This window comes from Talaromyces rugulosus, chromosome VI (genome assembly GCF_013368755.1).
Source record: "Talaromyces rugulosus chromosome VI, complete sequence".
In the NCBI taxonomy this organism is placed as follows: Eukaryota; Fungi; Ascomycota; class Eurotiomycetes; order Eurotiales; family Trichocomaceae; genus Talaromyces; species Talaromyces rugulosus.
In genome coordinates, this window is record NC_049566.1 from 3,913,534 (window position 1) to 3,936,790 (window position 23,257).

At 51.2% G+C, this 23,257-nt stretch overlaps 8 protein-coding genes across 8 annotated transcripts; 3 read left to right on the forward strand and 5 right to left on the reverse strand.

The window, feature by feature from the left end:
- Positions 1-240: 240 nt before the first annotated feature.
- TRUGW13939_11646 (uncharacterized protein) lies at positions 241-3,227 on the reverse strand (the record flags this gene model as incomplete). The annotated part of the gene is made up of 2 exons (XM_035494752.1): positions 241-3,090; positions 3,192-3,227. 2 exons carry the CDS (start codon positions 3,225-3,227, stop codon positions 241-243), a joined length of 2,886 nt encoding a protein of 961 aa, XP_035350645.1.
- A 1,392-nt stretch (positions 3,228-4,619) lies between these two features.
- Positions 4,620-5,698, reverse strand: TRUGW13939_11647 (uncharacterized protein; the record flags this gene model as incomplete). Its single annotated transcript, XM_035494753.1, has 3 exons — positions 4,620-4,884; positions 4,935-5,067; positions 5,125-5,698. The coding sequence occupies 3 exons, from the start codon at positions 5,696-5,698 to the stop codon at positions 4,620-4,622; spliced, it is 972 nt and encodes a 323-aa protein (XP_035350646.1).
- A 329-nt stretch (positions 5,699-6,027) lies between these two features.
- Positions 6,028-7,972, forward strand: TRUGW13939_11648 (uncharacterized protein; the record flags this gene model as incomplete). Its single annotated transcript, XM_035494754.1, has 5 exons — positions 6,028-6,203; positions 6,277-6,524; positions 6,569-6,663; positions 6,711-7,378; positions 7,435-7,972. 5 exons carry the CDS (start codon positions 6,028-6,030, stop codon positions 7,970-7,972), a joined length of 1,725 nt encoding a protein of 574 aa, XP_035350647.1.
- Positions 7,973-8,041: 69 nt separating this feature from the next.
- On the reverse strand, positions 8,042-9,251 carry TRUGW13939_11649 (uncharacterized protein; the record flags this gene model as incomplete). The annotated part of the gene is made up of 3 exons (XM_035494755.1): positions 8,042-8,581; positions 8,650-9,017; positions 9,074-9,251. The coding sequence occupies 3 exons, from the start codon at positions 9,249-9,251 to the stop codon at positions 8,042-8,044; spliced, it is 1,086 nt and encodes a 361-aa protein (XP_035350648.1).
- A 602-nt stretch (positions 9,252-9,853) lies between these two features.
- Positions 9,854-11,460, reverse strand: TRUGW13939_11650 (uncharacterized protein; the record flags this gene model as incomplete). Its single annotated transcript, XM_035494756.1, has 2 exons — positions 9,854-11,102; positions 11,264-11,460. 2 exons carry the CDS (start codon positions 11,458-11,460, stop codon positions 9,854-9,856), a joined length of 1,446 nt encoding a protein of 481 aa, XP_035350649.1.
- A 1,211-nt stretch (positions 11,461-12,671) lies between these two features.
- TRUGW13939_11651 (uncharacterized protein) lies at positions 12,672-15,591 on the reverse strand (the record flags this gene model as incomplete). The annotated part of the gene is made up of 2 exons (XM_035494757.1): positions 12,672-13,101; positions 13,163-15,591. The coding sequence occupies 2 exons, from the start codon at positions 15,589-15,591 to the stop codon at positions 12,672-12,674; spliced, it is 2,859 nt and encodes a 952-aa protein (XP_035350650.1).
- A 1,747-nt stretch (positions 15,592-17,338) lies between these two features.
- On the forward strand, positions 17,339-18,757 carry TRUGW13939_11652 (uncharacterized protein; the record flags this gene model as incomplete). Its single annotated transcript, XM_035494758.1, has 1 exon — positions 17,339-18,757. One exon carries the CDS (start codon positions 17,339-17,341, stop codon positions 18,755-18,757), a length of 1,419 nt encoding a protein of 472 aa, XP_035350651.1.
- A 1,985-nt stretch (positions 18,758-20,742) lies between these two features.
- On the forward strand, positions 20,743-22,897 carry TRUGW13939_11653 (uncharacterized protein; the record flags this gene model as incomplete). The annotated part of the gene is made up of 9 exons (XM_035494759.1): positions 20,743-20,850; positions 20,950-21,025; positions 21,087-21,142; positions 21,216-21,369; positions 21,449-21,646; positions 21,746-21,979; positions 22,046-22,231; positions 22,463-22,546; positions 22,626-22,897. 9 exons carry the CDS (start codon positions 20,743-20,745, stop codon positions 22,895-22,897), a joined length of 1,368 nt encoding a protein of 455 aa, XP_035350652.1.
- Positions 22,898-23,257: the final 360 nt, after the last annotated feature.

The window sequence follows — 23,257 nt, forward strand, 5'->3', positions numbered from 1 at the left end:
TCTTTAAATAGTAATAGTACCGTCGGCATTTCAGTCAGGAGGCCCGATGGGCCTAGGCTCAGAGGCTTGTAATCATTGTACATGTATGGACGCCACACCAGCGCTAAGCGCCATGACTGTACTAACTCTCATTTGAATAACTAGCGAATAGAGTGAAGATAATAATAAATTGCTTGCCTATATACACCACCGCTTATGCAACCAACACATGAAAGGGTATAAACCAAGAAGAAAAAAAAATTACAGCTTGAAAATAGGAGTCACCCCAGGCCAACCACCCTTGGCTCGCTCCTCCCAATAACCATCCTTGCCAGTCTTGAGCTTCCAGACAATTTCGTCGCCTGCAGACTCTGTAACATTGGCGAACCAGCGTGGACGATACACGCCGCCGGTTTCTTCGAGCTCGCGACGCCGTTCACGCTGTTTTTCTTCTAGTTTGGCCTTGAGATCCTCGGCTGTATCCAGATCGCCGCCTTCAAGCGCGCGCTGGTCAGGACGAAGTCGGGAGTCGGTCGGGGCCAGTTTGTCTTGCTCGATTGGGGTGGTTTCATTCAGCGACGCGGCAAACGTAGGGAATCCGTATCGTTTGGCGGCTTCGTCTACTAGAGGACCTGCTGCCCAGATGGTCTTGTTCGTAACCGATCCGTGCTCTGTAAGCTGTAGCGAGCCTGTCCATGTGCCCGACAGACCCAATGGCAGTTCATGGCCGTGAATATCGTATGTTTTGACAGTAATCTCCTCGCTACGGCCCGAAAACATGCCTCCAGCCTTGAAAGTTGCAATGCTTTTTTGCCCCGTTGTTTCATTAAACACGCTCATTTCTCCCACGGGCTCGACGTATTTCTCTCCTGCAATGATATTCCGCAAGAAAGAAGTAGCGCTGCCCCAGCTGAAATGGTCCCCGCTCGCATGGAGAGTTAACCGTGTCTTGCCATCAGTATTAATCTCTGCTGATTTGCCCCAGAATTTTTGTGTTGGCTTGGGCGATTGCGTCAAGCTCCAGTCTCTGCTGTCGGCCTGGTAGGCAAGCTGCACGGGCCGATGCGAGACCTTTTCGGCAATCATCCTGAACCCTCGATCCTCACGAACCATTTCAAATGTTTCTCCGAGAAGCGGGTTGAACGGTTTTCGGATTGCCCGTTCTTTGACCCGATTAGTCGACAAATTGGACAGAGCAAACGCCGTGACATAAATCAGCCGTTCTACTACATCGGTTGCAGCAGCAGCTTTATCAAGAAGAGCCGAGTACTCCATACATTCCGTCGCCCGCTGGAGCAGCGAAAGAGGCTCGTTTGCTGACACGGGCATTGAGATTGCTGACAGATCCTTGCCTACGTTCTTTCGCAGGAACCCAATCAGACTGGGTGGCGCCATAACAGGAGCTGGAACAGTCTTTCGCCGCGTCACCTTGTCCACTGGCAGAGGAGACAAGGACTTTGGCTTGACTGGAAACAAAAAAGCAGAGGCACTCTCGCTTCGGACACCCTTTCGCGTGTGGTCTTCGCCCTCGCTAGCCGTCGAGGCAGCGTCGTCTTCCTCGTCCTCTTCATCCTCCAGTTCAGCTTCAACATCCGAGTCGTGCTGAATGGTAAGAAGAGGGGACGACGGGCCAACCTCTGCGTCAAAAAACTCTTGCGAAACGTCCGATTCCATGCTGAGTCGCGAACTCGAGACTGCAACGGGCGGGTGTCGGCGCTGTTTGCTTTCCGCAATCAGTCCAGAGAACTCGGAAACAACCTTGTCGAGATCGCCAAGGAGAGCCATGAGATGATCGTGGATTTCGTCGTCGTGGTCTGGGTGACTAATGATACTCCTCGGTTTTCGTTCAGGGACGGTCGAAACATCGGTTATAGGACTTGGCGCAGCCAGGCCGTTGTTGTTGTTGCGTTTGGCCATGCTGGGGGCGCTGCTCTTGCGTTTCCAAAATGGCGGCCGCCTTTGCTGCTGAGCAAAATAGTCGTCTCCATTTTGGGCTGGATCCGCTGGACTGGCTTGTGGGCTGGGCGAGCGTCGTCGGTCAGGGCCGGTATTCGGAGTAGAGGAAAGATATTTAGGGTCTGTATCCTTGGCCAAGCGTCGCACGGCGTCTCTCGACCCAGAAACCTTACTAACCAGGCTCTCGATCTGGCCCCATTCGCGTTCCTCGGCTGGGTTCGGCAGGTGGCGAACCATCGAGTTTGAAGGAGTTTGTAGAAGAGGGGTCATGGGCGAAAGGACCTTGTCGTCTTTTGTTTGTTTAGAAGCTTTTTCCAAAGCAGTCCGCCATGCCGCAAAATCCTGGGCATTGCTTGCCCGGAGATGCCATATCTCGGCACCGGAATCGACGGAAATCTCGCGCGAAGCCGCATTGGCGGCCACTGCTGCTAGCTGGAGGGGTATGGCACCCCGCAAGGCCGAAGAGTTGCGATCGTGGTAGTAGGACAGGGTCGACGATGTGTAATCGAGCGAGAAGAACCGGCGCGCCCAGCCCTGGTGTCGCTTGCGACGTCTCTTTCGTAAAACGCCGGTATGTAGCAATGCGGACGCGCCGTTGACGGAGGAAGAGCTCTGGGGACGTTTTCCACCCGACACAGAGCGCCCCTTTGTCGGACGCAGCTCGTCGGTCGAGCCGGTGTTTGCGGTACGAAGCTTTGGCGAGCTACGATGGCCGGAGCCACCCACGGCGTTGACGCCCCCGAGCGACTGCGAGGGGTGAGTCTGGTGTACGGATTGCGGCGGCGTAGCGGTAGGGTATGTCACGAGCACAAAAGTGGCCATCTTGCCGGTCGTTTTGGAGAATGTGTTATCGAAAATCAGCGCATAGTTGCCTGCCTCGTGCAGCGACACGCCGTAGGTGCCCTGGGAGATCTTGTCGGCCTCGCATTTTCCCACCCACTGGATCGGCTTCAGGCCGGCGCCGCGCAGCTTGTCAATCACGGCGGGGGCTTCGGACGAGGATTCGACACTGTTGACATCGGACGAGGCGGCACCGGCAGCGCCAGACTGGCCGAGGTGCTTGAAGATGCCAAAGTTGAGCGATTTCTTGTGCGGCTGCAGGCTCCAGGAGATGGTGTGGTCGCCCTTGACGCTGACCCATCGGACGAGGTAGGACTGGTTTCGGCGGTCAGTACGTTTTTTTTTCTCTCTTTTGTTTTATCTTTTTCTTGGTTCAGGCCCAGAATAAGAATTCAGGCAGTTTCGTGGTAGCCTACCTTGCTGTGGATCTCAAGCTCTTCCATTGCCGCCATGGTGGCCGGTCAGTCGCGGTCTGCCTGCGACTGGCGAGGGAGAGGGATGGAATAATGAACAGAGGCGACGGTTTGCAACCAGCAGGAGGAAGAGGAGGAGGAGCAAAAGATGCTGACAGGAGTTCGTAGGGCGGTATTAGTAGGATGTCGCGGATGTTGCCAGCTGGTTCTCTGCCAGTGGCACGCGGACCCGAGCGGACGGAAAGCTGCGGCAAGCTCAACTCCTCAGCTCGGCCAGATCCTCAAAGGCTTCTTACAAACTACGTACCACAACCTACAAACGATCAACCACCTGCGCTTGCTACTCCCGACTGGCCGGCGGCGCCCGGCATTACTACCAGACGAATCCTCTCAACGACGCTTCTCGAACCAATCAATCGTTTCTGGCGCCGTGACGTAGGGCGAGATCCCCGCCCAGGAGCCGAGGCTCTATCGCCATGGGTATGTCTGCGTTAATAATAATGGATACGTACTGTGATCACTGGTCACTGATCACCGATCCCAACAATCCGGATGCGATGGATGCCCCTCGTCGAGCGCGGGGCACAAACATCTGCCCTGTCGTTTGCGCCTGAACTGGTGTGATGCAGCTGACTGATGACATCCCCCGTGACAGCTCGTTCCCCGGCTCGCCAGTCATCCTTGCCTGTCATCTTCCTGGTTATCAGAACAAAACCATGGCCATTCTCGTCTCGTTCATGTGTCTGGTTGCTTGCGCGCCATGTCCCTGACTAGCCCCAGTCGGCGACACTAACAGCGACGGGCCGGAGGTTCCTGTAATCACAACCTCGGATGATTTCACGTGTCGGCCCAGCAATTCCCCAAGTGGGGTGGTATATCATTATTTGGCCGTTCATATTAATATGGAGACAGCTGGTTCAACTGTTGAACAAGGGAGGTGGAGTTGGAACGCTTTGGCTCATGCATTAATCAACAGGCTACAGCATTAACAGATATAACCGCCTTGCACCTATACAGAACACCTGCCCCTAAATATTGTCCGGTGTAGTACGGAGCAGTGTTACGATAGTCGATAGTCGAGGCCGAATGGGCATGCCGTGTCCGACCCCGTTCCCCCAAGCACAACACGTGGACTGGATATGGGTGCTGTATAGACAGTTCAAGTCCATCTACAAGTGACTACCGATCTTAAAAGTGCACGGTTGCGCCAATGCCTGGTTGGCTGGTGAAACGTGCTACATAGTATAAGATGTGATATACAGGTTGCCTTGTTGGTGCAGAACTAACAATCAGCAATACAATAACCAGTCCGGGGCCAAACTTAATACTTACCATCTATAACATTTGAATGTAATTACATCAATTGATCTATAATAATAGTATCAATCCATTCTCAACTATATGCACGCTATAATCTACAACACCTACTTCTTATCCCGCAAACTCATGCTTGGGCTGGCCGCGAGCATCGTCCGGTTTGAATTTGAACATATGCCCCCCCTCATCCCCCGGCATTTCTCTCTTGCCTCTCCATTTCCCGCTAGCCAGGAAAATAATATCGTAATTCTTTCCTCCCCAGGCCGTGCAGGCGGGGTTGCGCGCAGTAAATGTGATATCCTTCAGGTGCCGGCCCTCGGGGGTGAATACCATGACACGGTGAGAATCGAACATGGCGATCCATAGATTGCCGTTTGTGCTGGTAACAATTAGTCTTCATTCATGGTATAAGGGAAGAGAAAAACATACTCAACAACCATCCCGTCTGGCTCGCCAAAGGAGTCGCGGCGGTCAATCAAAATACGCTTGTTTGAGATGTTGCCGGTCTCGAGGTCAAAGTCGTACGCATAAACGAGCATGGCGACAGAATCATGGAAGTAGACTACATCTATAAGTCTCACACACACATAGACGAAAAGAGAGAGAGAGAGAGACTTACAAGTCTTGTTATCTGGACTCCATCCCAGCCCATTACCGCAAACCACCCCATCTTCAATCATCAAATGCAAGCTTCCATCCGGATCATACCGCCAAAGACGGCCCTTGGGCGTGCCATAACTCGCCGGAAGCTGATTCGGGCCATGAGCCATGGCCTTCTTATCGATTTCCGCCAGCCAAAAACGACCCTTGGCGTCGACACCACCATCATTGAAACGCAAGTTATCGCGCTGATCAGTGGGGATAATCTCCTTGACAACCTCCATCTTGCCAGTGGCTTCATCAATAAAACACACCCCTTGGTAATACGCGGCAATATAGCTGCCCGGTTTGCCTTTACGGAAGAATTGCACCGTCACGCTGTCATCCAAATGCAGCACGCGGGCTTCGCCGACTGCATCGCCTGTGTCTGGGTCGACTTTGAGAATGTACAGTTCGCCTGGCTCGGCCAGACAGTCAACCCAATGCAAGGTAGAGTCACTGGCGCGATAGATCGGGGCTTCGCCGAGAATCATCTGTCCTTTGGGGCAGTAGTAGAACGGCTTTCCGCCGGAGATGACTTCGAGGCCGGCCATTTTTTTTCTCTCTTCTTCTTCAGATGTTTCGGCGATAGAGTACTGGCAAGGAAGTATTATTCTCAATGATATAATTATTTCAACTGAATATTAGTAGTAGTTGATAGATGATAATGCATCCCGCGCAAAGGGGAGTTCCCCGGAAATCAATATCGCATCCCGCGCAGGCCCCGCCGCGATAACGAGATGGACCTATCTATGCCTGCTTGAATGACTCGTTTGGTTGCCACTGCTTGTCGCCTGCCATGTATATCTACCACCAGGCCGGGTCCCTGGGTTTGTCGGTTTTGTGGAAGTGAAAGGAAGTGAAAGTGCAAAAGTTTAGTAAAATGTCCGCTCCAAGTGCTTCGCGCTGGTCCAAGACCAAGCATGCCCTGACCTCCTGGTCGGCATTCCACGATGCCATTCGCCTGAAAAGCGCGTCGTCGATGCTTGCCAACGAGGACTTGTTGCCGTCTCCACCAGAGCGGCAGACGTGGACCGTGTGGAACTTTTTTGCCTATTGGTAAGTGGACACAATAATAGTACTCCGTACTACTACTACTACTACTACTTTGATCCAAATCTGACAGCTCTAGGTGGAGCGAGTCCTGGGCCGTGTCGACCTGGAGTCTTGGGTCTTCTCTGATTGCGCTGGGAGCGTCAGTCAGAGATTCTCTGCTTGTGATTCTGTTTGCCAATATTTTGTCTTCTGTGGTCATTATACTCAATGGCCGTGCTGCCGCGCAGTATCATGTTGGCTATCCGGTGCTCGCCCGCGTGACGTTTGGGATTTTTGGCTCTTATTTCTTTGTTGTGCTGCGAGCTATTCTGGGAATTATCTGGGGTATGTATCGCCCTCATATAAATGGACGCAGCTGATTTGAATAGGCGGCGTACAGCTGTACTTTGAGGGCCAGTTCATCTCCATCTGCCTGCGGTGCATATTTCCGAGCTGGACGAGTATTCCCAACAAGATCCCTGCCGTAAGCCATTCAAGTGTCTCTCAAAGAAGTCAACTAACTTGTATCAGAGCCAAGAAATCACAACCCAGGTCATGGTTGCCTTTTTCCTCGCCTTCGTCTTCACCCTGCCCCTAATGATGATCCACACGTCCAAAATCCGACACCTCTTCACTTTGAAAGCCGTGATATTCCCACTCGCCGCGCTCGGCGTAGTATGCTGGGCAACCACATCCAACGGCGGCGTCTCCTCAGACACACTCGTCGACGAATCCCTACGCTCGTCGTCACGCACCGTGTTCGCATGGGGCATTGTCTCGCAATTCAACTCGGTCATGGGCGCTAATTCCGCTTTACTCGTCACCGTCCCCGATCTGGCGCGCTACTCCAAGACCAAAAACGCGCAGCTATATGGCCAGTTGCTCGGCCTGCCCATCGCGCAGACTATTTGTGCTGCGTTTGGGGTTATTACTACCTCGGCCGTGCACAACATGTACGGCCAGTTATACTGGAATCCGTATGATTTGCTGAATTCAGTGTTGGATCATTCGTATACGTCCAAATCCCGCGCTGGCATCTTTTTTGCAGCGGCGGCGTTTGCGTTTGCGACGATGGGGACGTCGGTGGCGTGTAATATTGTCCCCTTTGCGGCAGATGTGACGTGTTTGGCGCCAAAGTATGTGAATATCATTCGGGGACAGTTTATTTGTTTGATTGTTGCCTTTGCTATTGTTCCTTGGTAAGTCCCTTTTTTTTCTTTCCTACTTGCTATCACTTCTAACAAAAAGGTTGAAGGCGCATCGTCTCCTCTGCCAACGGGTTCCTCAGCTTCCTCGGCGGATACTCCATCTTCCAAGGCTCCGTTGTCTCCATCATGACCGTCGACTACTTTTTTGTGCGCAATGGTAATCTGTATCTTCACGATATGTTTACTACGTCCCCACTAGGTCGGTATTTTTATACTCGTGGCGTCAATTTGCGTGGCATTGCCGCTTTTGTGATTGGGTTCGTACTGCCACTACCCGGTTTCATCGGCAGTTTTGGAACGACAACTGTAAGTGCGGCGGCGACGCATATGTTTGAGCTTGGATGGCTCTTGAGTTATGTTGTTGGCGGGACGTCGTATGCTGTTATATGTTTTGTGACGGCGAGGAAAGTTTTGGGAGGAAATAAGGGGGAAGTGTTTGAAGGGAATGTGCCCAGGGTTATTGATACGGGGCTGGCGCATGATAGACTGGTGGTGGATGGGATGGAGATTGTGGTTGGGGTGCCAGCCATGGAGCATGAGCATGAGCATGAGTTTGGACAGAGTGTGTCTGTGGCCAAGGTCTAAATATTTGTATGTTTACATTTGATGTAATTGGGTAATATGTGACAATATACTACTGCTACGTACCGAGCACTACAAAAGATAGCTCGAAAAATCAAACGCAGCCTCGTACCCAGCGGTCCCATTAACTGCACTCTCCAGCGCACCCCAGGCAGTCCCGTCAATGCCAACCTCATAATCCCAATCCGAATGCGTATCCTCATTCGGCAGAATCTGCCAGTAAAACCACGGGACACCGGCGGCGCTGATCTGGTCAGCCCACGTCTTGATATTACTCTCGCGTGTGCCCTCGTCGAGCGGCGACGATTTTCCGCAGCTGTTGTTCTCCGAATCCCAGTAGCAGGCGCCCCATTCTTGCATGATGAGCTTTTTGTTGTTGGATTGTGCCTTGGTAACGTAGGGCTGGATCTTGTCGGTGGCGAAGTCGCCGGTGCCGTAGGCGTGGATGGCCAGGATGTCTAGGCTGTCGCAGGTAAAGTATGCGTCGAGCAGAGAGTTGTCCAGCCATGCGCCGCCGCCGGTGGTCACCAGGATGTCCGTGTTGCCATTGAGGCTGTCCTTGATGGCGCCGGCCATGATGCACTGCCAGTTGGTCAACGCATCTGGGTTTTCCTACATATCAATTAGCATATCTTCTTCTTCTTTTTTTTTTTTTTTTCCCCGGTGTAGAAAAAACAAACCTGATCATGCATCGCCTCATTCTCCGCCTCAAACGCAAAAATATACTCGGAACTCTCCGCCCACGTCTTGTTGGTGTTTGGATTCACATGCTCCAGCACATGCGCAATGCGGTTCTTAAAGTATCCCATGGCATCTTCACTCGTATAAAAATCCCCCTTTCCATACCACTGCCCATAGATATCCGGTGGATCCGCGGTCAGCGCGTTGTAGCTGTGAATCGAGATTTGCAGCTTGATTCCGTACCCGTTGGCTTTCACCATTAGGTCGTCGTAGCGTGTGAGCACAGTGTCGTCCCAGTTTCCGGGGTTGTCGGATTCGAGAGAGGGGAAGGAGTCGATTTCTGTGCCCTTTGTTTTTCCGGATTGGCCTTGTTTTTGTCAGTCAGTCTTCTCTTTCTTGGATATGAGGAGGAAGAGGACGTACCGTCAAGCCACACGCGAAGCACCTTGACGCCAGCACCCTGCAGACCCTGGAACAATGTCGTCGACTGATCATCCGTCAGACCAGCCGCATAATACAAGTTCGATCCAGCAAAGGACTGCGCGGCATTGACGAGCGGTGCTGCCAGAAGCGCAGCTGCGAGAGAAAGAGAGGGCCTCATCTTTGATCATTCAAAGCAATCCGTATAGAAAGAAGCTGCTTGATCAGCCCCAAACAAAAAAAAAAACACGGCGCATCCACCCATATTTATATTCCTGTTCCATCTCTCGAGAGAATTAAGAGCTGGATACAAGAATCCTCTGTGTTGAGCCCCAAATGTCATTTTCAGTTGTTCCTGACTCCATCGGGTCGATCGTTTTCTACTCTCAGAACGGCAGGCACAGCCCGCACTCAATCAGGCTTGGCGCATCGCCCGACTGGGTATATGCCCCCAAACCCCAAGAACGATCCGATAGATGAAATCTTGGGGTTATTTACGTTCTAAAACAGTTTCCAGAAAAGCTTGTCGATGGATTGGCCGGTGGCGTGTTTCATCGCCGTTTAAGATGGGTGCTTATTGGGTCCTGGTCGCCAGTCGACCGCCGCATGGGGTTGCAGTGGACTGATTGTCTATGCCATACATTTAAGCTGATGGGTCTATGGTAATACTAGGAGTAGTAGTGTATAGAATGTAAAATATCTCGTGTTTGCAGTGCTATAAAAAGAATGCAGCATATATCGCCGATACATAATCACATGTACGAAACAATCACATGTACGAAACTAGTCGTCATCCCCCATCAGCATCCGGCGAGTCGAATTTCGAAGCTTGGCCGCCTTTTTGTAGCCCAAACGGTCCGTAGTTGTGCGCGTCGACTCACGCAGCATGACCGGCAAGCTATTGAGGACTGCGCGGTTCCCCTGGTAGTAATGCTCCATGAACCCCCCCTGCAAGATGCGTCGCAGCGCTGCCAGCCGCAGCCATTTCCACCATCGGTCAATGTTCATCACTCCTTCATTTCCGATCTTGACCTGCCGTTTGCTGCCGTAGTGCCGGTTGGTGTTGTAGTCGATTGCCGTGCTAAACATGGGTCCGCGCCGCGGGTTTTCCACTGTTGTGAGAATCGACGCAAAATTGGTGTGCAGGCTCTTCTTGTCCCGTTTGCTGATGCGTTTCCCGGACACGGTTGCTAGAGACGATAGCACTCGCTCGAGCTGCGGCGTGTTGTGGTACGCCGTGTATCGTTTGATGAGCCGCGGCCCGTCGCCGTTGGACGAGACTGAGCCGTTATCATTGCCGTCGTCTTCTTCCGACGATCCCGCGTCGTCGTCGTCGTCCTCCTGAGGCGTGTAGCTCTTTTCGTATAGCAGGGCAATGTTTTCCCCCGCTGCAATCTGCACGCTCGAGTCGCTGCTGTCGAGCTGGTCTATAAACGAGTCGATCGCCTCCTCGCTTTCGCCTTCGAGGTCTTCAATTTCTGTTGCGAGAAACCCCCATTGCTGTAGTGCCGCGGTCACTGTCGCTGCATCGTCTGCTGCGTCAATCGACCGCCCGTCCGACGCGACAATGTCGAGGAAAAACGTCATCTGGTCCAACTTGGCATCCTCACTTGTTCCGCCAAAGTATGTGCACGTGCCGAGGCAGTAGATCGCCGCGGTCTTGACTGCCGTCGAAGTCGAGTCGCGAATCGTCCGGGCCAGCAGGTCTTCGACATGACCATAAATCGTATCATCGTAGGCAGTCAACGCAAGAAACTCGAGTGCCTTGAGGGCCAAAGTCGACTCGCGCACGCTCGTTTCATACTTGATGCTGCGCGAGAAGGCCTCGAGCAGGTCCTGTATATGTGCGCGGATTTCTTCTTCGACGTAGTGGAATTTCGAGAGGCGGCAGAATGCCGTCAGCGACTCCTCCCTGCCCTGTACGCTGCTGCGCTTGCGATCGAGGATCTCGTGGATTCGGTCGGCCAGCTCCTCGGGCCAATCACTATTATCGGCCTCGGGGTTTTCAGCCAAGTCGTCGAGCGAAGTGGTACTGTGGGAAAGTTTGTGTTAGCAAGTTTTTTTGTTGTGACGAAAGTGGCAGTGGCAGTGACATCATCCCGAACCGCACACTAAACTTTTTTTTTATTTATATGCCCCTTCAAAAAAAAAGGGCAAAAAATGATACATGAAAAAAGGAGAGATAAAAAATACCTGAGAGCAGTCGTATCATCACTCAAATCCCCAGTATCCTCATCATCCGAGGGATACCGACTCGCAGCGCGCGACGACTGGCGAGAGTTTTGGGCAGAGCCCGCCCGCGATGTTTGCCGCGAGACCTCACGAGACTGTGTTTTGCGCGACACGGTCTTGCCGCTTTCTAAAAGGGCTTTTCGACGGAGGTCGTGCATGGTGGAGGATGTATGATCAGAGAAAAATTTGAATAAATGAGTAAGAGATGAAAAAAAAAGGTGATCAGAGTAGTATAGTGATTTCAAATCGATAGGTTGATGGATCGCGAGACAGCCCACTAGATAAGGTTAGGCAAGGCAGCGCAATCGATAAGACTCCAGAGAGAGCGTGATTATCCTATGGGCACCGAGGGTCTGTATAAAGCAAGGTTAGACGGGTGCAGATAGCGCATTTCGATGGACAAGAACATCACAAGGAGGAAAGTGAGAGAGAGAGGGAGGGAGAAGATAAGTGAGTTGGTGGACAGGGAGAGAGAGAGTCTGCAGCACAAGGCGACAACTAAAAGTCAAAGAGGGCAGAACGTGACGGCCCAAAGCGGTCAAGCCACCTGCCGCGCCCGCACCATGTAATTGGCGGGCAACGGCAGTGTGGGGCGCATTCAATGCATGTGATTTGTGAATACGCCGTATTGACCGCGCCCCCGCATTGTTGTGTTTGTTTTGTTTGATTACTATTGCTATTGTTCTGCTTGTTGTTACATACGCTGTACAATAATAACAACGACATGGAAATAAATAAGACGAGTCCAGTCCCATCTACGTATCGTTTTTCTAGAGGCCAACTAGTCTCGCTCGTGCCCCTTCGCTACACACCATCGCACTGATCCCAGCCAGAACCGCCCAATCAGACGACCGCCAATTTGCCCTGTCGGCTGACCCGGACCAATGCCAGCCGGCCGGTATACATGGAGATTAAAAAGCCTACGTAGCACTGCAGCATGTTCATGCATGTAAAATCCACTGGATTGCGCACGCCCGAGCGAGGGCCGAGTAGCAACTAACTGATCGACACATGGTAAGGCAACAACCAAAGAATACATGTCCGATTGGTAGGAGTAATAGAATAGCAACCGCAATCTAAAAGTAAACCATATCGAGAAAACCAGAATAGCCCTGCCATAAACTCCGAACGACCGTCATAGGAAAAAGTGATGAAAAGAAAGAGAAAGAAAAAAAAGACAGACAGACATTCCCTAACCCTGAGACTCTAGCAACGCAATATACTCAGAGTCGATGCAACCAAAATCAATCTTAGAACGTAAATCAAATAAATACCATCCCACAATCCCGTTTCCGATGTCGATGTCTAGGCAAAATGCACAGGCGACATGGTCGATAGAAGAGAAACTCCCTCCAGTATATAGCTATAGCTACCGGATGATCATGCTCGGGTTTGGCATCGGCCCTGGCGCTGGCGCTGGTGCAAGCTGGGGTGCCGCTGGGGCTGGAGCAGGCGCCAGAGGCAATGCTGGAGTCGCTGCTGTAGCTGGCTTGCCACCGCGATTGCTGGTCGTGCTGCCACTGACGCCGCCACCGCGACCACCGCCGCCTCGTCCACGGCCATCTTGCGAGATGTTGACCATGCGTATATCCTGCTTGTCCTCTGCCTGCTGCTGTCGTGCTTTGTTGCTTCGTGGCTTGCGAGTCAAGCTTCCGCCGCGAGAGCCTGGCCCACGAACGGGCAGTCCGGTGTCTGGCGAGATCGGGATATTCGACGCAATAGGAACATGAAGATGTCCACCGCCTCTCCTCACGCCACCACGGCCACGACCACGCCCGCGTTTGATCGTCCCATCCGCTCTGTTTTAAGAATAGCGTTAGTATAAAAACAAACAAGTAGAAATCGACCACTAATACATACCTTTCGACTTGGATCTTCTCGCCTTCAGCAATAAGAGGTCCACTGTACACGAAGAAGCCGTCTTTGCTGGCCGCAGCTTGCTCCTGCCAAACCATTTCGCTGTCATCGACAAAAGGGTCGTCACGATCGTAGTCCTCCATTTTCTTCCTGCGTCGCTTCTTTTTGCCATCCCCTTTCTCATCTGCGCCCGTCAACTCTGTCCCACCCATGGCCACGTCGCCATCAACATCACTATCGCGGTCGATATCCACGCTGAGATCTTCATCCGCACTTTCACGGGCCCCTCCTCCTTTCTCGTTCTTCTCTAGAGCCGCTCCCGCTGCAGCTACCCGAGCCAGTCGTTCTTTCTGCGCTGCAAGTCGTGGGTGTAGTGCTGCAAACCCGTATTTCTCCTCAGCCAAGCGTGCAAAACTGATGATCTGACTGTTTTGACCCGCAAGTGGCACGTGCAAGACAATGTTGGGTGTAGACTTTGACGCCCCAGATGAGCTGTCATCCACTCCAAACAGTGCACCTGTAATGAGACCAGATCCCTGTGGCAAAGGAGGAGGGGCATCCTTCGCTGCACGTGCTGGCTTCGGAGACGGTGCGCTTGAGGCTGTTGGCGTGCCCTTCTCCTTCTTAGACGCTTTCGTAGCCTTTACAGGCGGGGCACTCGTAGGCTCTGAATCAACCTCCATTGCAACTGGCTGTTGGAGGAGAGTTGTCTTTTCGGCAGGCTTTGTAATCTGCTGAGGGACCGCTTGAACCGACTGTTCTTGCTGTGGCGGTGAATACTGCGGCTGAGATGCTGCTGGGTGGGCTTGCTGTGGAGGCAATTGTTGAGGAGGATGAGGGGCCGCTGGTTGAGGTGGCGGCTGCTGTAGGTGCAACTGTTGTGGATGTTGTTGAGCAGGTTGTGGAGGAGCTGGGGGCCCGTGAGTCATTTGACCATGTGTTTGCTGCGGTTGCTGTGTTTGTCCATAGTGGTGTAATGAGATATTCGTTCCATATGGCGAGTAGCTGTGTACATGATTAGAATAGACAGCAGGCTGTGGTTGGTGCTGTGTCTGGTGGGCGGGCAATTGTTGATGCATAGGAGCCGACGCAGCCGGAGGGTCGATAATACTAGCAATGGCAGGTGATGCGCTTGCCCTGTAGCCTCCACGTGGCGACACAGTGTTGTGTTGTGGTGGACTGAATTGCGCAGTACCATTCTTGACAGGAGATGGGCCATGCGATGGCGGAGGCGGTGATGGAGGTGCTGGATTGTCAAAAGCGGAGCGGATGGGATCGTAATTGCGCCCGCTCGACCGGTGTGGGGACGGCTGCGGTGCCGGCTGTGTAGGTGCAGGCGACTGATATGTCGGTGTCGAGTGTGCCTGCAAGCCATTTTCATAAGAATGAGAACGAGACAAAGTCTGAGGATGCATCATGCCGGGAGGAGTCGAGGCTGCAGACACAGGTGGTTGGGCCAAGGCCGAGGTGCCAAACGTCCTGTGCGGCGACACTGCAGTAGAAGGTGCTGAGAGTGGCGCCGGTGTCTGTACAGGCGTTTGCACGGGAGTTTGAACAGGATAGCGATGAGAAGGTGGGGTTGGGATAGCTTCATGGTTTCCGTTTTGGGAAACTGCAGGTGCTGGTGTTGGAGGGGCGGAAGGGGCATTTTGCTGTTGCGACGCGTCGACAGCAGCTGCAATCGGAGCTGCAGCTGGAGCTGGAGCTAATGAGACTGGCGTGGGAACTTTGCTGGGCGTGGCCTCCTTCTTATCCACGCTGTCGCCCTGGCTATCCTTGTTTTTGCTGTTTACGCTTTGCGGCTCGGCATGGTGTTCCAGCTTGGGCTTCTTCCGCGATGACTGCGGCGTGTTCTGAGCAGAGGCATTGGACTTTTCCCGAGTGCGCCGAGAAGCGCGCGGTTTCGTTTCCTTTTCTTTGGGCTTGTCCTTTGCCTTTTCCTTGCTCTCGTTGTCCTCCTTTTTGTCTTTGGCCTTGTCCTTGTCTGCTTCCTTTGGCTTGGCCTTGGCCTTGCCCTTTTTCGGTTTTTCCTTCTCTTTCTCTTTCTCCTTTTCTTTCTCCTTTTCCTTTTCCTTTTCCTTCTCCTTCTCCTTCTCCTTCTCCTTCTCCTTCTCCTTCTCCTTCTCCTTCTCCTTCTCCTGCTCGGCCTCGTCCTTCTTGCGGCGCGTTCGGCGGGTTATAGGTGCTGGCGTGCTCGGCTGATTGGAGGCGGCGGCGGCGGAAGCGCGTCTGGTGCGGGTATCTCTGCCTGGCGCTGTTGGAGTCTCCTTCCCTTTCTCCTTGTCGATTGTTTCGGGAGCTTCTGCTGTTGCAGTCGCGGTTGGCTCTACAGGAGGCGGAGGAGCCATCTCGACGTCGGTCGCAATCGCGGCAACTGACGTGTCGGCCTCGGCCTTGACACCTCCATTACTGCCCGGCGCATCACTGGCCATGTTCAAGACGTACGCGGCATCCGACCACCGCGTCAAAAATTGAATACGAACCCCGAGTTATTGTTGTAGAGATGAATGGCGATGAATGGCAGATGAGTCGGAAGTAAAGCGAAAATGACGACCGGAAAACAGAAGCCAATGCGATAATTAAGTATCAAGTATCAAACGCAACGTAAATATAGGCACAACGTCGCATGCGAAATTAATGAAGAAACAAACGCATGTGCACAACAAGTGCACAATACAAGCTCGCAGTGAGCGTGGGGGAGAAAAGAACGTTGGATGATGCCTTGGTTGGTTGGAAAGGGACAAAAAAGCGAAAATACGCGGGTTTGGATGGCGAGGGATAACGGCCCTCGCAAAGTGGCCGAAAGCACTCGGGAAACGCTTCAAATGTTTGTCGTCGGGAGAAGAGAACACTAGGCGCAGGCGTGGCGGGCGATCGATCAGGCGACAATCATCAAGCGCGAATCTAAAAGGCTATCTATCGATGGAAACGCTGCCGGGAGCGCGATGGAGAGAGGAGAGAGTGAGTGTAAGAGGGAAAACAAGGAGAGAGAGAGAAGAGGCAGAGGAGAAGGAGAAAAGATGGAACGGACGGGGGAAGGAGCTCGGAAAGGAGAAATGGGCAGGCGCGCGCTGGCATCAAGAAGCAGGAAGGAGCATCTGGAGCAGGCATTTGCCATTGGGTATGACGACCCGGGGCTGCAACTGCCATGACTGGCTGCAATCAGCTTGCTAGTGCTAGGCCAGGGTTTCTTTGCAATCTGCTACATACTGCTGCTACTGCTGCAGTCGCGCCCGAACCAGGGTAGTTGGTCTTGTTATATTGACCCATCTATATCATTTTATATGTAAATAATGTGCCAATGTATCCATTTTCACCTGAATACAAGCATATATAGACATCCCGTGTAGACATCCTTAGGTTACTGGCATTATACGCTGTCACTAACAATGAAACACCAATAGCCCGCGTTACAGGTCATATTATTTGCCTCGTACACATCAGCCAAACTACGAACACCCCAGCCCAGATGACAATTACTTGACATCCCTTGTGAAACCTTGGTCACATTTGAAACGCGCATGGACACTTGGCGTATTCTATCACGGAGAAAAATGAGATAGATGGTCTGCCGCATTCGTTGATACCCTTGGCGCTGCAAGATTGGCGGCTGTTACATTGCAATCGGTCTTGCCGGAAGATGCCCTGCATGGGCCCCATCCTTGGAAACTGACATATAATTGTATCTTGAATGAAAAATAAATCCAGATAAAACAATACAAATAAAGCAATAACATCAACAGCGCATTTCCAGACATAATGCTGGGACCAAAAGTACGGCAATCCGTAGTTTCGCATCAAGACCAACACTGGAAGACACCGTCTTGGAAAGGAAAGGCAAACAGAGACATCAACTAGATACCAGTAACCACGCAGCAGCATATCACCACCGAGATACACTTCTAGCCACGTAGAGTCCGGCTCGCGTTGATTGGACTCTCCATTCGAGGTGGCTCGTGCGCGGCTATCCAAAGATGCGCTAGTCCCGTTACGGCAAGGCGGCTTCTGCATGAGCCGATTTTAGGGTTTTAAGCCGCAGCCCGCCGGGAAGCTCGCGTCGCGTCGTTCCTTCCCATCCTGCCGCTTTTTGCCTCTCTTCCTTCCTCACTGCCCTCTCTCGCTTCTCCTGCGGTCTCCAACATCCTGAAATTCTCTCTACACACTATTCCTCTACCCTCCATGGCGATTCCCGGAGAGCGCTTTGTGCTCGATCTGTCCGACGACGAGGCCGAACAACCCGTCGACCAGCCCCGCGCCGCCGCCGCACCTCTCATCGATCTCATCGGCGAGATCAAGGAACGCACTCCCAAGGCAGCTACGGCCCCGACTCCGAAGACCTCGACTGGCTTTCCCGTCGCCAAGGATCGACGCGGACGTTCGGCCTTCAAGCAGAGACGCGCCGCCAGCCACAATGCTGCTGCTGCTTCCAACCCGGTCGGCCACGCTCGGCCAGCCGCCGCATCAAACACTCAGCCGGGCCGAGAATCTAGCATGGCGGATGAAGAAAAGCAAATCATTGACGAGGAAAACAACCAAAGATTAGCGGCCATGTCTGATGCCGAGATTGAGAGCGAAAGGGCCGAGTTGATGTCTAATCTCTCGCCCTCCCTGGTTGAAAGGTTGTTGCGGAGGGCAAATAAAGTTGACGAGCCATCCAACTCTGACCAGCATTATTCGGCTGTTTTACCTACCGGTGGAGCTAATCTAACAGAAAATAAAACTAAAAGCACGGCAAAGTCAGTCTCCTTCGACCTCCCCGAAGCCGAGACTGAAAAATCGACAGAACGGTCTGTTTTAGATGGCAGCGAGGAAATTACGACAGCGATACAATCTTCTGGTATCGACGAGCGAGCCCCGGCCGCTCATCCTCCAGATCTACTTCCGGCATCCGAATTTCCAAATGGTCCCGTCCATTTTCCTACCCCTCCTCCCCGCCAAGGCCCCGTGCCCAATCTCGATCCGAACTCGCCCTCGTTCTACGCCGATCTACAAGAGCATTACTTTCCAGATATTCCTCATGATCCCTCTACTCTGTCATGGTTGAAGCCGGTCGAAAACGACAAGGATGATCATGCAACCTCATCCCCATATCATTCTTCTAGTTCTGCTACTACCATCGTGCCATCCGCTCTACGCTTTTCTCTTCGCGGCGAAATACTACCCCCGTCCGAGTCCCTGTCGCTCCCTACTTCTCTCGGACTTCATCATCATGCCGATGACCCCGAGGCCGCCGGGTACACCATATCCGAACTTTCCATACTTAGCCGTTCCACTTTCCCTGCACAGAGATGTGTAGCGTGGCAAGTTATCGGGCGTGTTTTATATCGATTGGGCAAGGGGGAATTTGGAGATCCAGAACAAGATCTCGTCGACGGCCTATGGACCGTCATCGAACGAGAGGCTGTCGTCCCTAGAATGATGGACGAGGCGGAGGGTGGCGGAAGCCAGGAGAATAAGCCTCAGATCGCGGCCACAGGGCCCAAGTCGAATATTGGAAAACATGCCAGTGCCAAGGCATGGGCAGTAGAGGGCATCTGGCTATGGCAAATGGGAGGAGGCAAACGAGGCATCCTCAAATCGGCCGAGACAAGAATGTGATCCGATGACCTCAGTAATGCTATCAATGTCTTGGTGCATTGGTCCAGTCTCACTGTATTACTAGCGTTTACAGCGATGACATTCTACTATTCCTAGCAATGTTTGACAATACACGGCGGCAACGGAATAACCCCAAAGGCTCGGGAACATTATAACACTACCGTTCACAATATCAATATGGCCCCATGTACCACGCACTAAACGATCGAGCCCTCAGGGAGCAAAGCCCGCACAGCCAACTGGCGTGCCGTGCCGATTGACAACTAAGCATCGAGACCTGCACTATTGGTAACGACGCATCTGCTACTCTATGCACGATCCTCTTAATGGGAGATCGGAGACTTACTCAATACGTATAATAATCGCGGCGGATAATCACCGCGGAAGAAGACCATGTGGTGGGGTACGTAAGCACCCGGTCTGATGTTTTGCTTGTCTTGACCGCGATCCTCGACACTCGTTTCGCTCAGGCATCATGTGCGAGGCTTTTCCTGACTCGGTTTCTTTGGTCTTTCGATGCCTGAATACTAGCATTGGCCTTGATCATCGGTGTATCTCAAACCCATATTCTCGGTCCGTCTGAACTTTCATTCGTTAGGCCGCCGAGTACGATGCCGGGAACGACTTTTAGTCTCCATCATCACGTTCTAAATGCTCGGCACCCTGCTGTGCTGGAGCAGGTCCCGAACTACAAGTCGCCATTGGCCTTGGTACCACGTTCCAGCGCATTAAATTCACCCAAGAGAGCGACACGCATATCTACTAGTTTGCGCTGCCTCATCGCTATCGCCGTCGTGGTTGGCTAGTGGTCACGGGGTGATAAAGCTGACCCCTCATCTCCATCGACCTCAGTACGCCGTTCAATTAAGCCTCGGGCTCAAAATCGACATGCTGAAAGAGTTGCCAAGCAGATGCCGACTACTACCACGGGCCGATTCCACTGTGGATTTTTCCATTTTATTTTTTTTAAAAAAAAAACTTAATAAAAAAAAACTCGATATCTGCCTAACGTCGGCGCTGCGCACAGAGCCTATGACGACTAGCCCTAACTGAAAGAGCTGAGTGAGAAATCCTGTACCAGGACAACGGATAACCAGCTGACTGAGACTAGCTTGCATGATGCAGTCAGAACATGGCGTCTTTTTTTTCTTTTTTTTTTGGCCTTCAGCCGCGTTGCTTGCCACCCTGGTGGCACCGGTTTGATACTGATATTGAGGAGGCAATTCCAAAGTTTGCGTCTGCTTTAGTTCGATATATGATCGATCCGGTTGCCCTTCCAAAAATATACAGAAGTATGTGGACACCACACTAGACGATCTTTCAATGACCATATACCGAACAAAGCAAGCTATGTGTCCATCAACGGTCCTTAGGGCTATGCCGGATCATGCGAGTCATTTCGGAGAGCTAGCCGACTACTGCGAAGTAGTTAGACGCCAAATAAGCTACCGTGAGCCAGCCTGAAATGGAGCAGAAAGCGATGACTAATTTTTCTGGGAGTACATATCCTCTTACCCCTCGTTCGAGCTGACGATCAAGTGGATAATTCCGACTTCTTTGGGTCGCACATGACCGTGCCGACCCGAGTTTCCGCCTTCTTATCACGAACAGGGGGCTATCCATACCTCTGGATCCATCGTGTATGCCTGAACATAATTCCGGTTTTCTCTAGATATGCAACCAACACTGAGATATCAGCCCTACTTGCTGGATAATTTACCCGCTAGTAGCCATCGGACAATAATCCATTGGCAATTTAGCAACGGCTACACGTCTCCTATGACGGAGGGCATAAGCACTGTCCAGTGCGTTGTATGGATTAACTTGTTATTTACTGAAGCTTAAATAATGAATATACCATGCAATATTCTGGTTCTTTTTTGTTTTATTTTCTCTTTTACTAATATCTTTCCCCCTTCGTTTTAATATCCCTCCTCCCTACAGGACCTCAGCTTGGATTTTAGTTTACACCATACATATACATAATGGACCAAGCTGCAGAGTACCTTAGTCAAGTCGGGGAATACCCCCCTATGTCCCCTACTCAAGAAAAACGCCTCTTACGCAAGATGGACTGGATTCTTGTGCCAATGGTGAGTTCTCTCTCCTGACTAGTAGTACAAACCTACGTTCCGAGCATATTTTCTCCTCCTTTCTCAGCAGCTTATCAAATATCGGTGGCGTTATGCTAGCTCCTTACTACAGCAACGCTAGGTGCAGTAGACAAAGTTGCCATTAGCACAGCAGCTATATACGGTTTGAGAGATGGTATGGTTTTTTTTAAAAAATGGACTGGTGACAATATTTGAATTACTGACTTGGGGAATAGACTTGCATCTCTCCGGCAGCCAGTACTCATGGGCAGGCTCGATTCTATATTTTGGTGTAAGACACCTTTCCCCAGTACCCAATTTAGTAAACCGTTTTTGTATGATTCCATGTTTACTGATATATACAGTGCATTGTTGGCATGTGGCCATCATCATACGTCCTTCAAAGAGTGCCATCTGCAAAATACCTCGCATGCTGCTCGATCGGTTGGTCTATACTATCCCTCCTGATCCCGGCGTGTCGTCAGTTCAGTGACCTAATGGTCCTGCGGTTTTTGATGGGTACGTAAAATCTTTATCCAACACAGAGAAGCGAAGAATCTTCCGCAATCTAACCTTTTCTTTTTTTTTTCCCGTTCAGGCTGTCTTGAGGGTATCATTGTCCCATCGATTTCGCTTGTCATTGCCGGTTTTTATAAAAAATCCGAGCAGCCACCTCGCAATGCAATAGCTTTTGCTGCTGTTAGTTCGGTGATTAATGGCTTTTTGTCGTGGGCTGTTGGACAGATTCCGTCGTCTACTAGTCTTTCGAAATGGCAGTATCTGTTTCTGATTACTGGTAAGCTTTTCCTTTTTTCCTGTCCAGTTTATACACACAAAGATAGATGAACATGCATTTAGAAATTTCATAAAGTTAAAAACTAACATTCTATTCCAGGTTCCATATCCCTCGCATGGTCTCTAGTCGCGGTAGTATATCTCCCAGACACTCCGATGAACGCCTGGTTCCTCAGTGAGCAGGAGAAATTCTACGCGATATCGAGACAAGCAGAGAACAAGACTGGCATTGTCAACAAGACGTGGAAACGGCAGCAAGCCATCGAGGCCGTCGCCGACCCGAAAACATGGATTATCTTTTTGTTTAACATTGCCATCAATGTGCCCAATGGAGGTTTGATATTGCTTTTTTTTTCTCTTCAGCATCTAATATCTTAACTAGCTTATACTGACTTTATAGGCTTAATAACCTTCAGCGGAATCATCATCAACAACCTCGGTTTCAGCGCCGTTACAACCTCGCTCTTGAACATGCCCACTGGCATCATGTCGACATTGTCTGCCTTTTTGTTCTCCTGGGTTGCAGCCAAATGGACGAATAGACGGTGTTTCGTCACAATAATTGCAGCATGTATTCCTGCTGTCGGTGCGATTTTGGTATATATTCTACCTAGAACGAATATCGGTGGTCAGATGGTGGGGATTTACTTGGTACTATTATCTCTATTCAGATTTTTCTTCTTTTTGGCCGCGCTAATTATCATTTCTCGTTTTGAATAGTTGTATACATACTTTGGGCCATATGTTCTAGGTAGACAGTGCCCTAGTCAGCGTTTTAAACTGTCTATACAGTGGTCTCTAACAATTACTTAACTAGGAATCTCCCTCGGACAAGCCAACACGGCCGGACACACCAAGAAAAACGTCCAATATTCAATCATGTACATTGGCTACGCTGTCGGTACGTATCCAATCCCATCGGGCAGTATCCAACCAATATATACATGTATATCCTAATAATATATAAAATATAATAACAGGTAACCTAATCGGCCCCCAAACCTTTCGGGCCAACCAAGCCCCAGAATACACGACAGGTTTTGCCGCCATGCTTGTCTGTTATTGTCTCTGCATCGGCTTGATGGTGCTATACTGGGCGTTGGCGGCTGTCCTCAACACCCGACGCGAGACTCTATCAACAACGACGACAGCGGCGGCTAACTATTACTCCTCAGATGGGGATAGCCTGGCCGAATCTCCGTTTGCCGATATGACTGACTATGAGCAGAGAGAGTTCAAGTATACGACATAGAATTTAATAATAACCCTTTTTTTTTGCTTTGTTCTTCACTGCTGTTTTCGGTGGTAAACTGCGCCGTGCATATATTCATTATGTAAATTAAGCACTAGTAAAGCTGAGGCCACATGCATGATAAGACCAGATGTTCAGTAAACTTTTGGATTTCATAATGGTACTATTAATTGAACCTCCTCGTATTCCCCCGGTTTATAGTCCCGGAGCTTTGTCCTCAAACCATCGTAGTCCCGTTTAGCTCGATATAAATGAATAGAATCCGAAACTTTGATATCATTCGAATAGCGGGGTACGTAGTAGTACTATTCTTTCGCTGGCTTTTTTTTATCTTTTTATCTTTTTATCTAATTGTTGTGG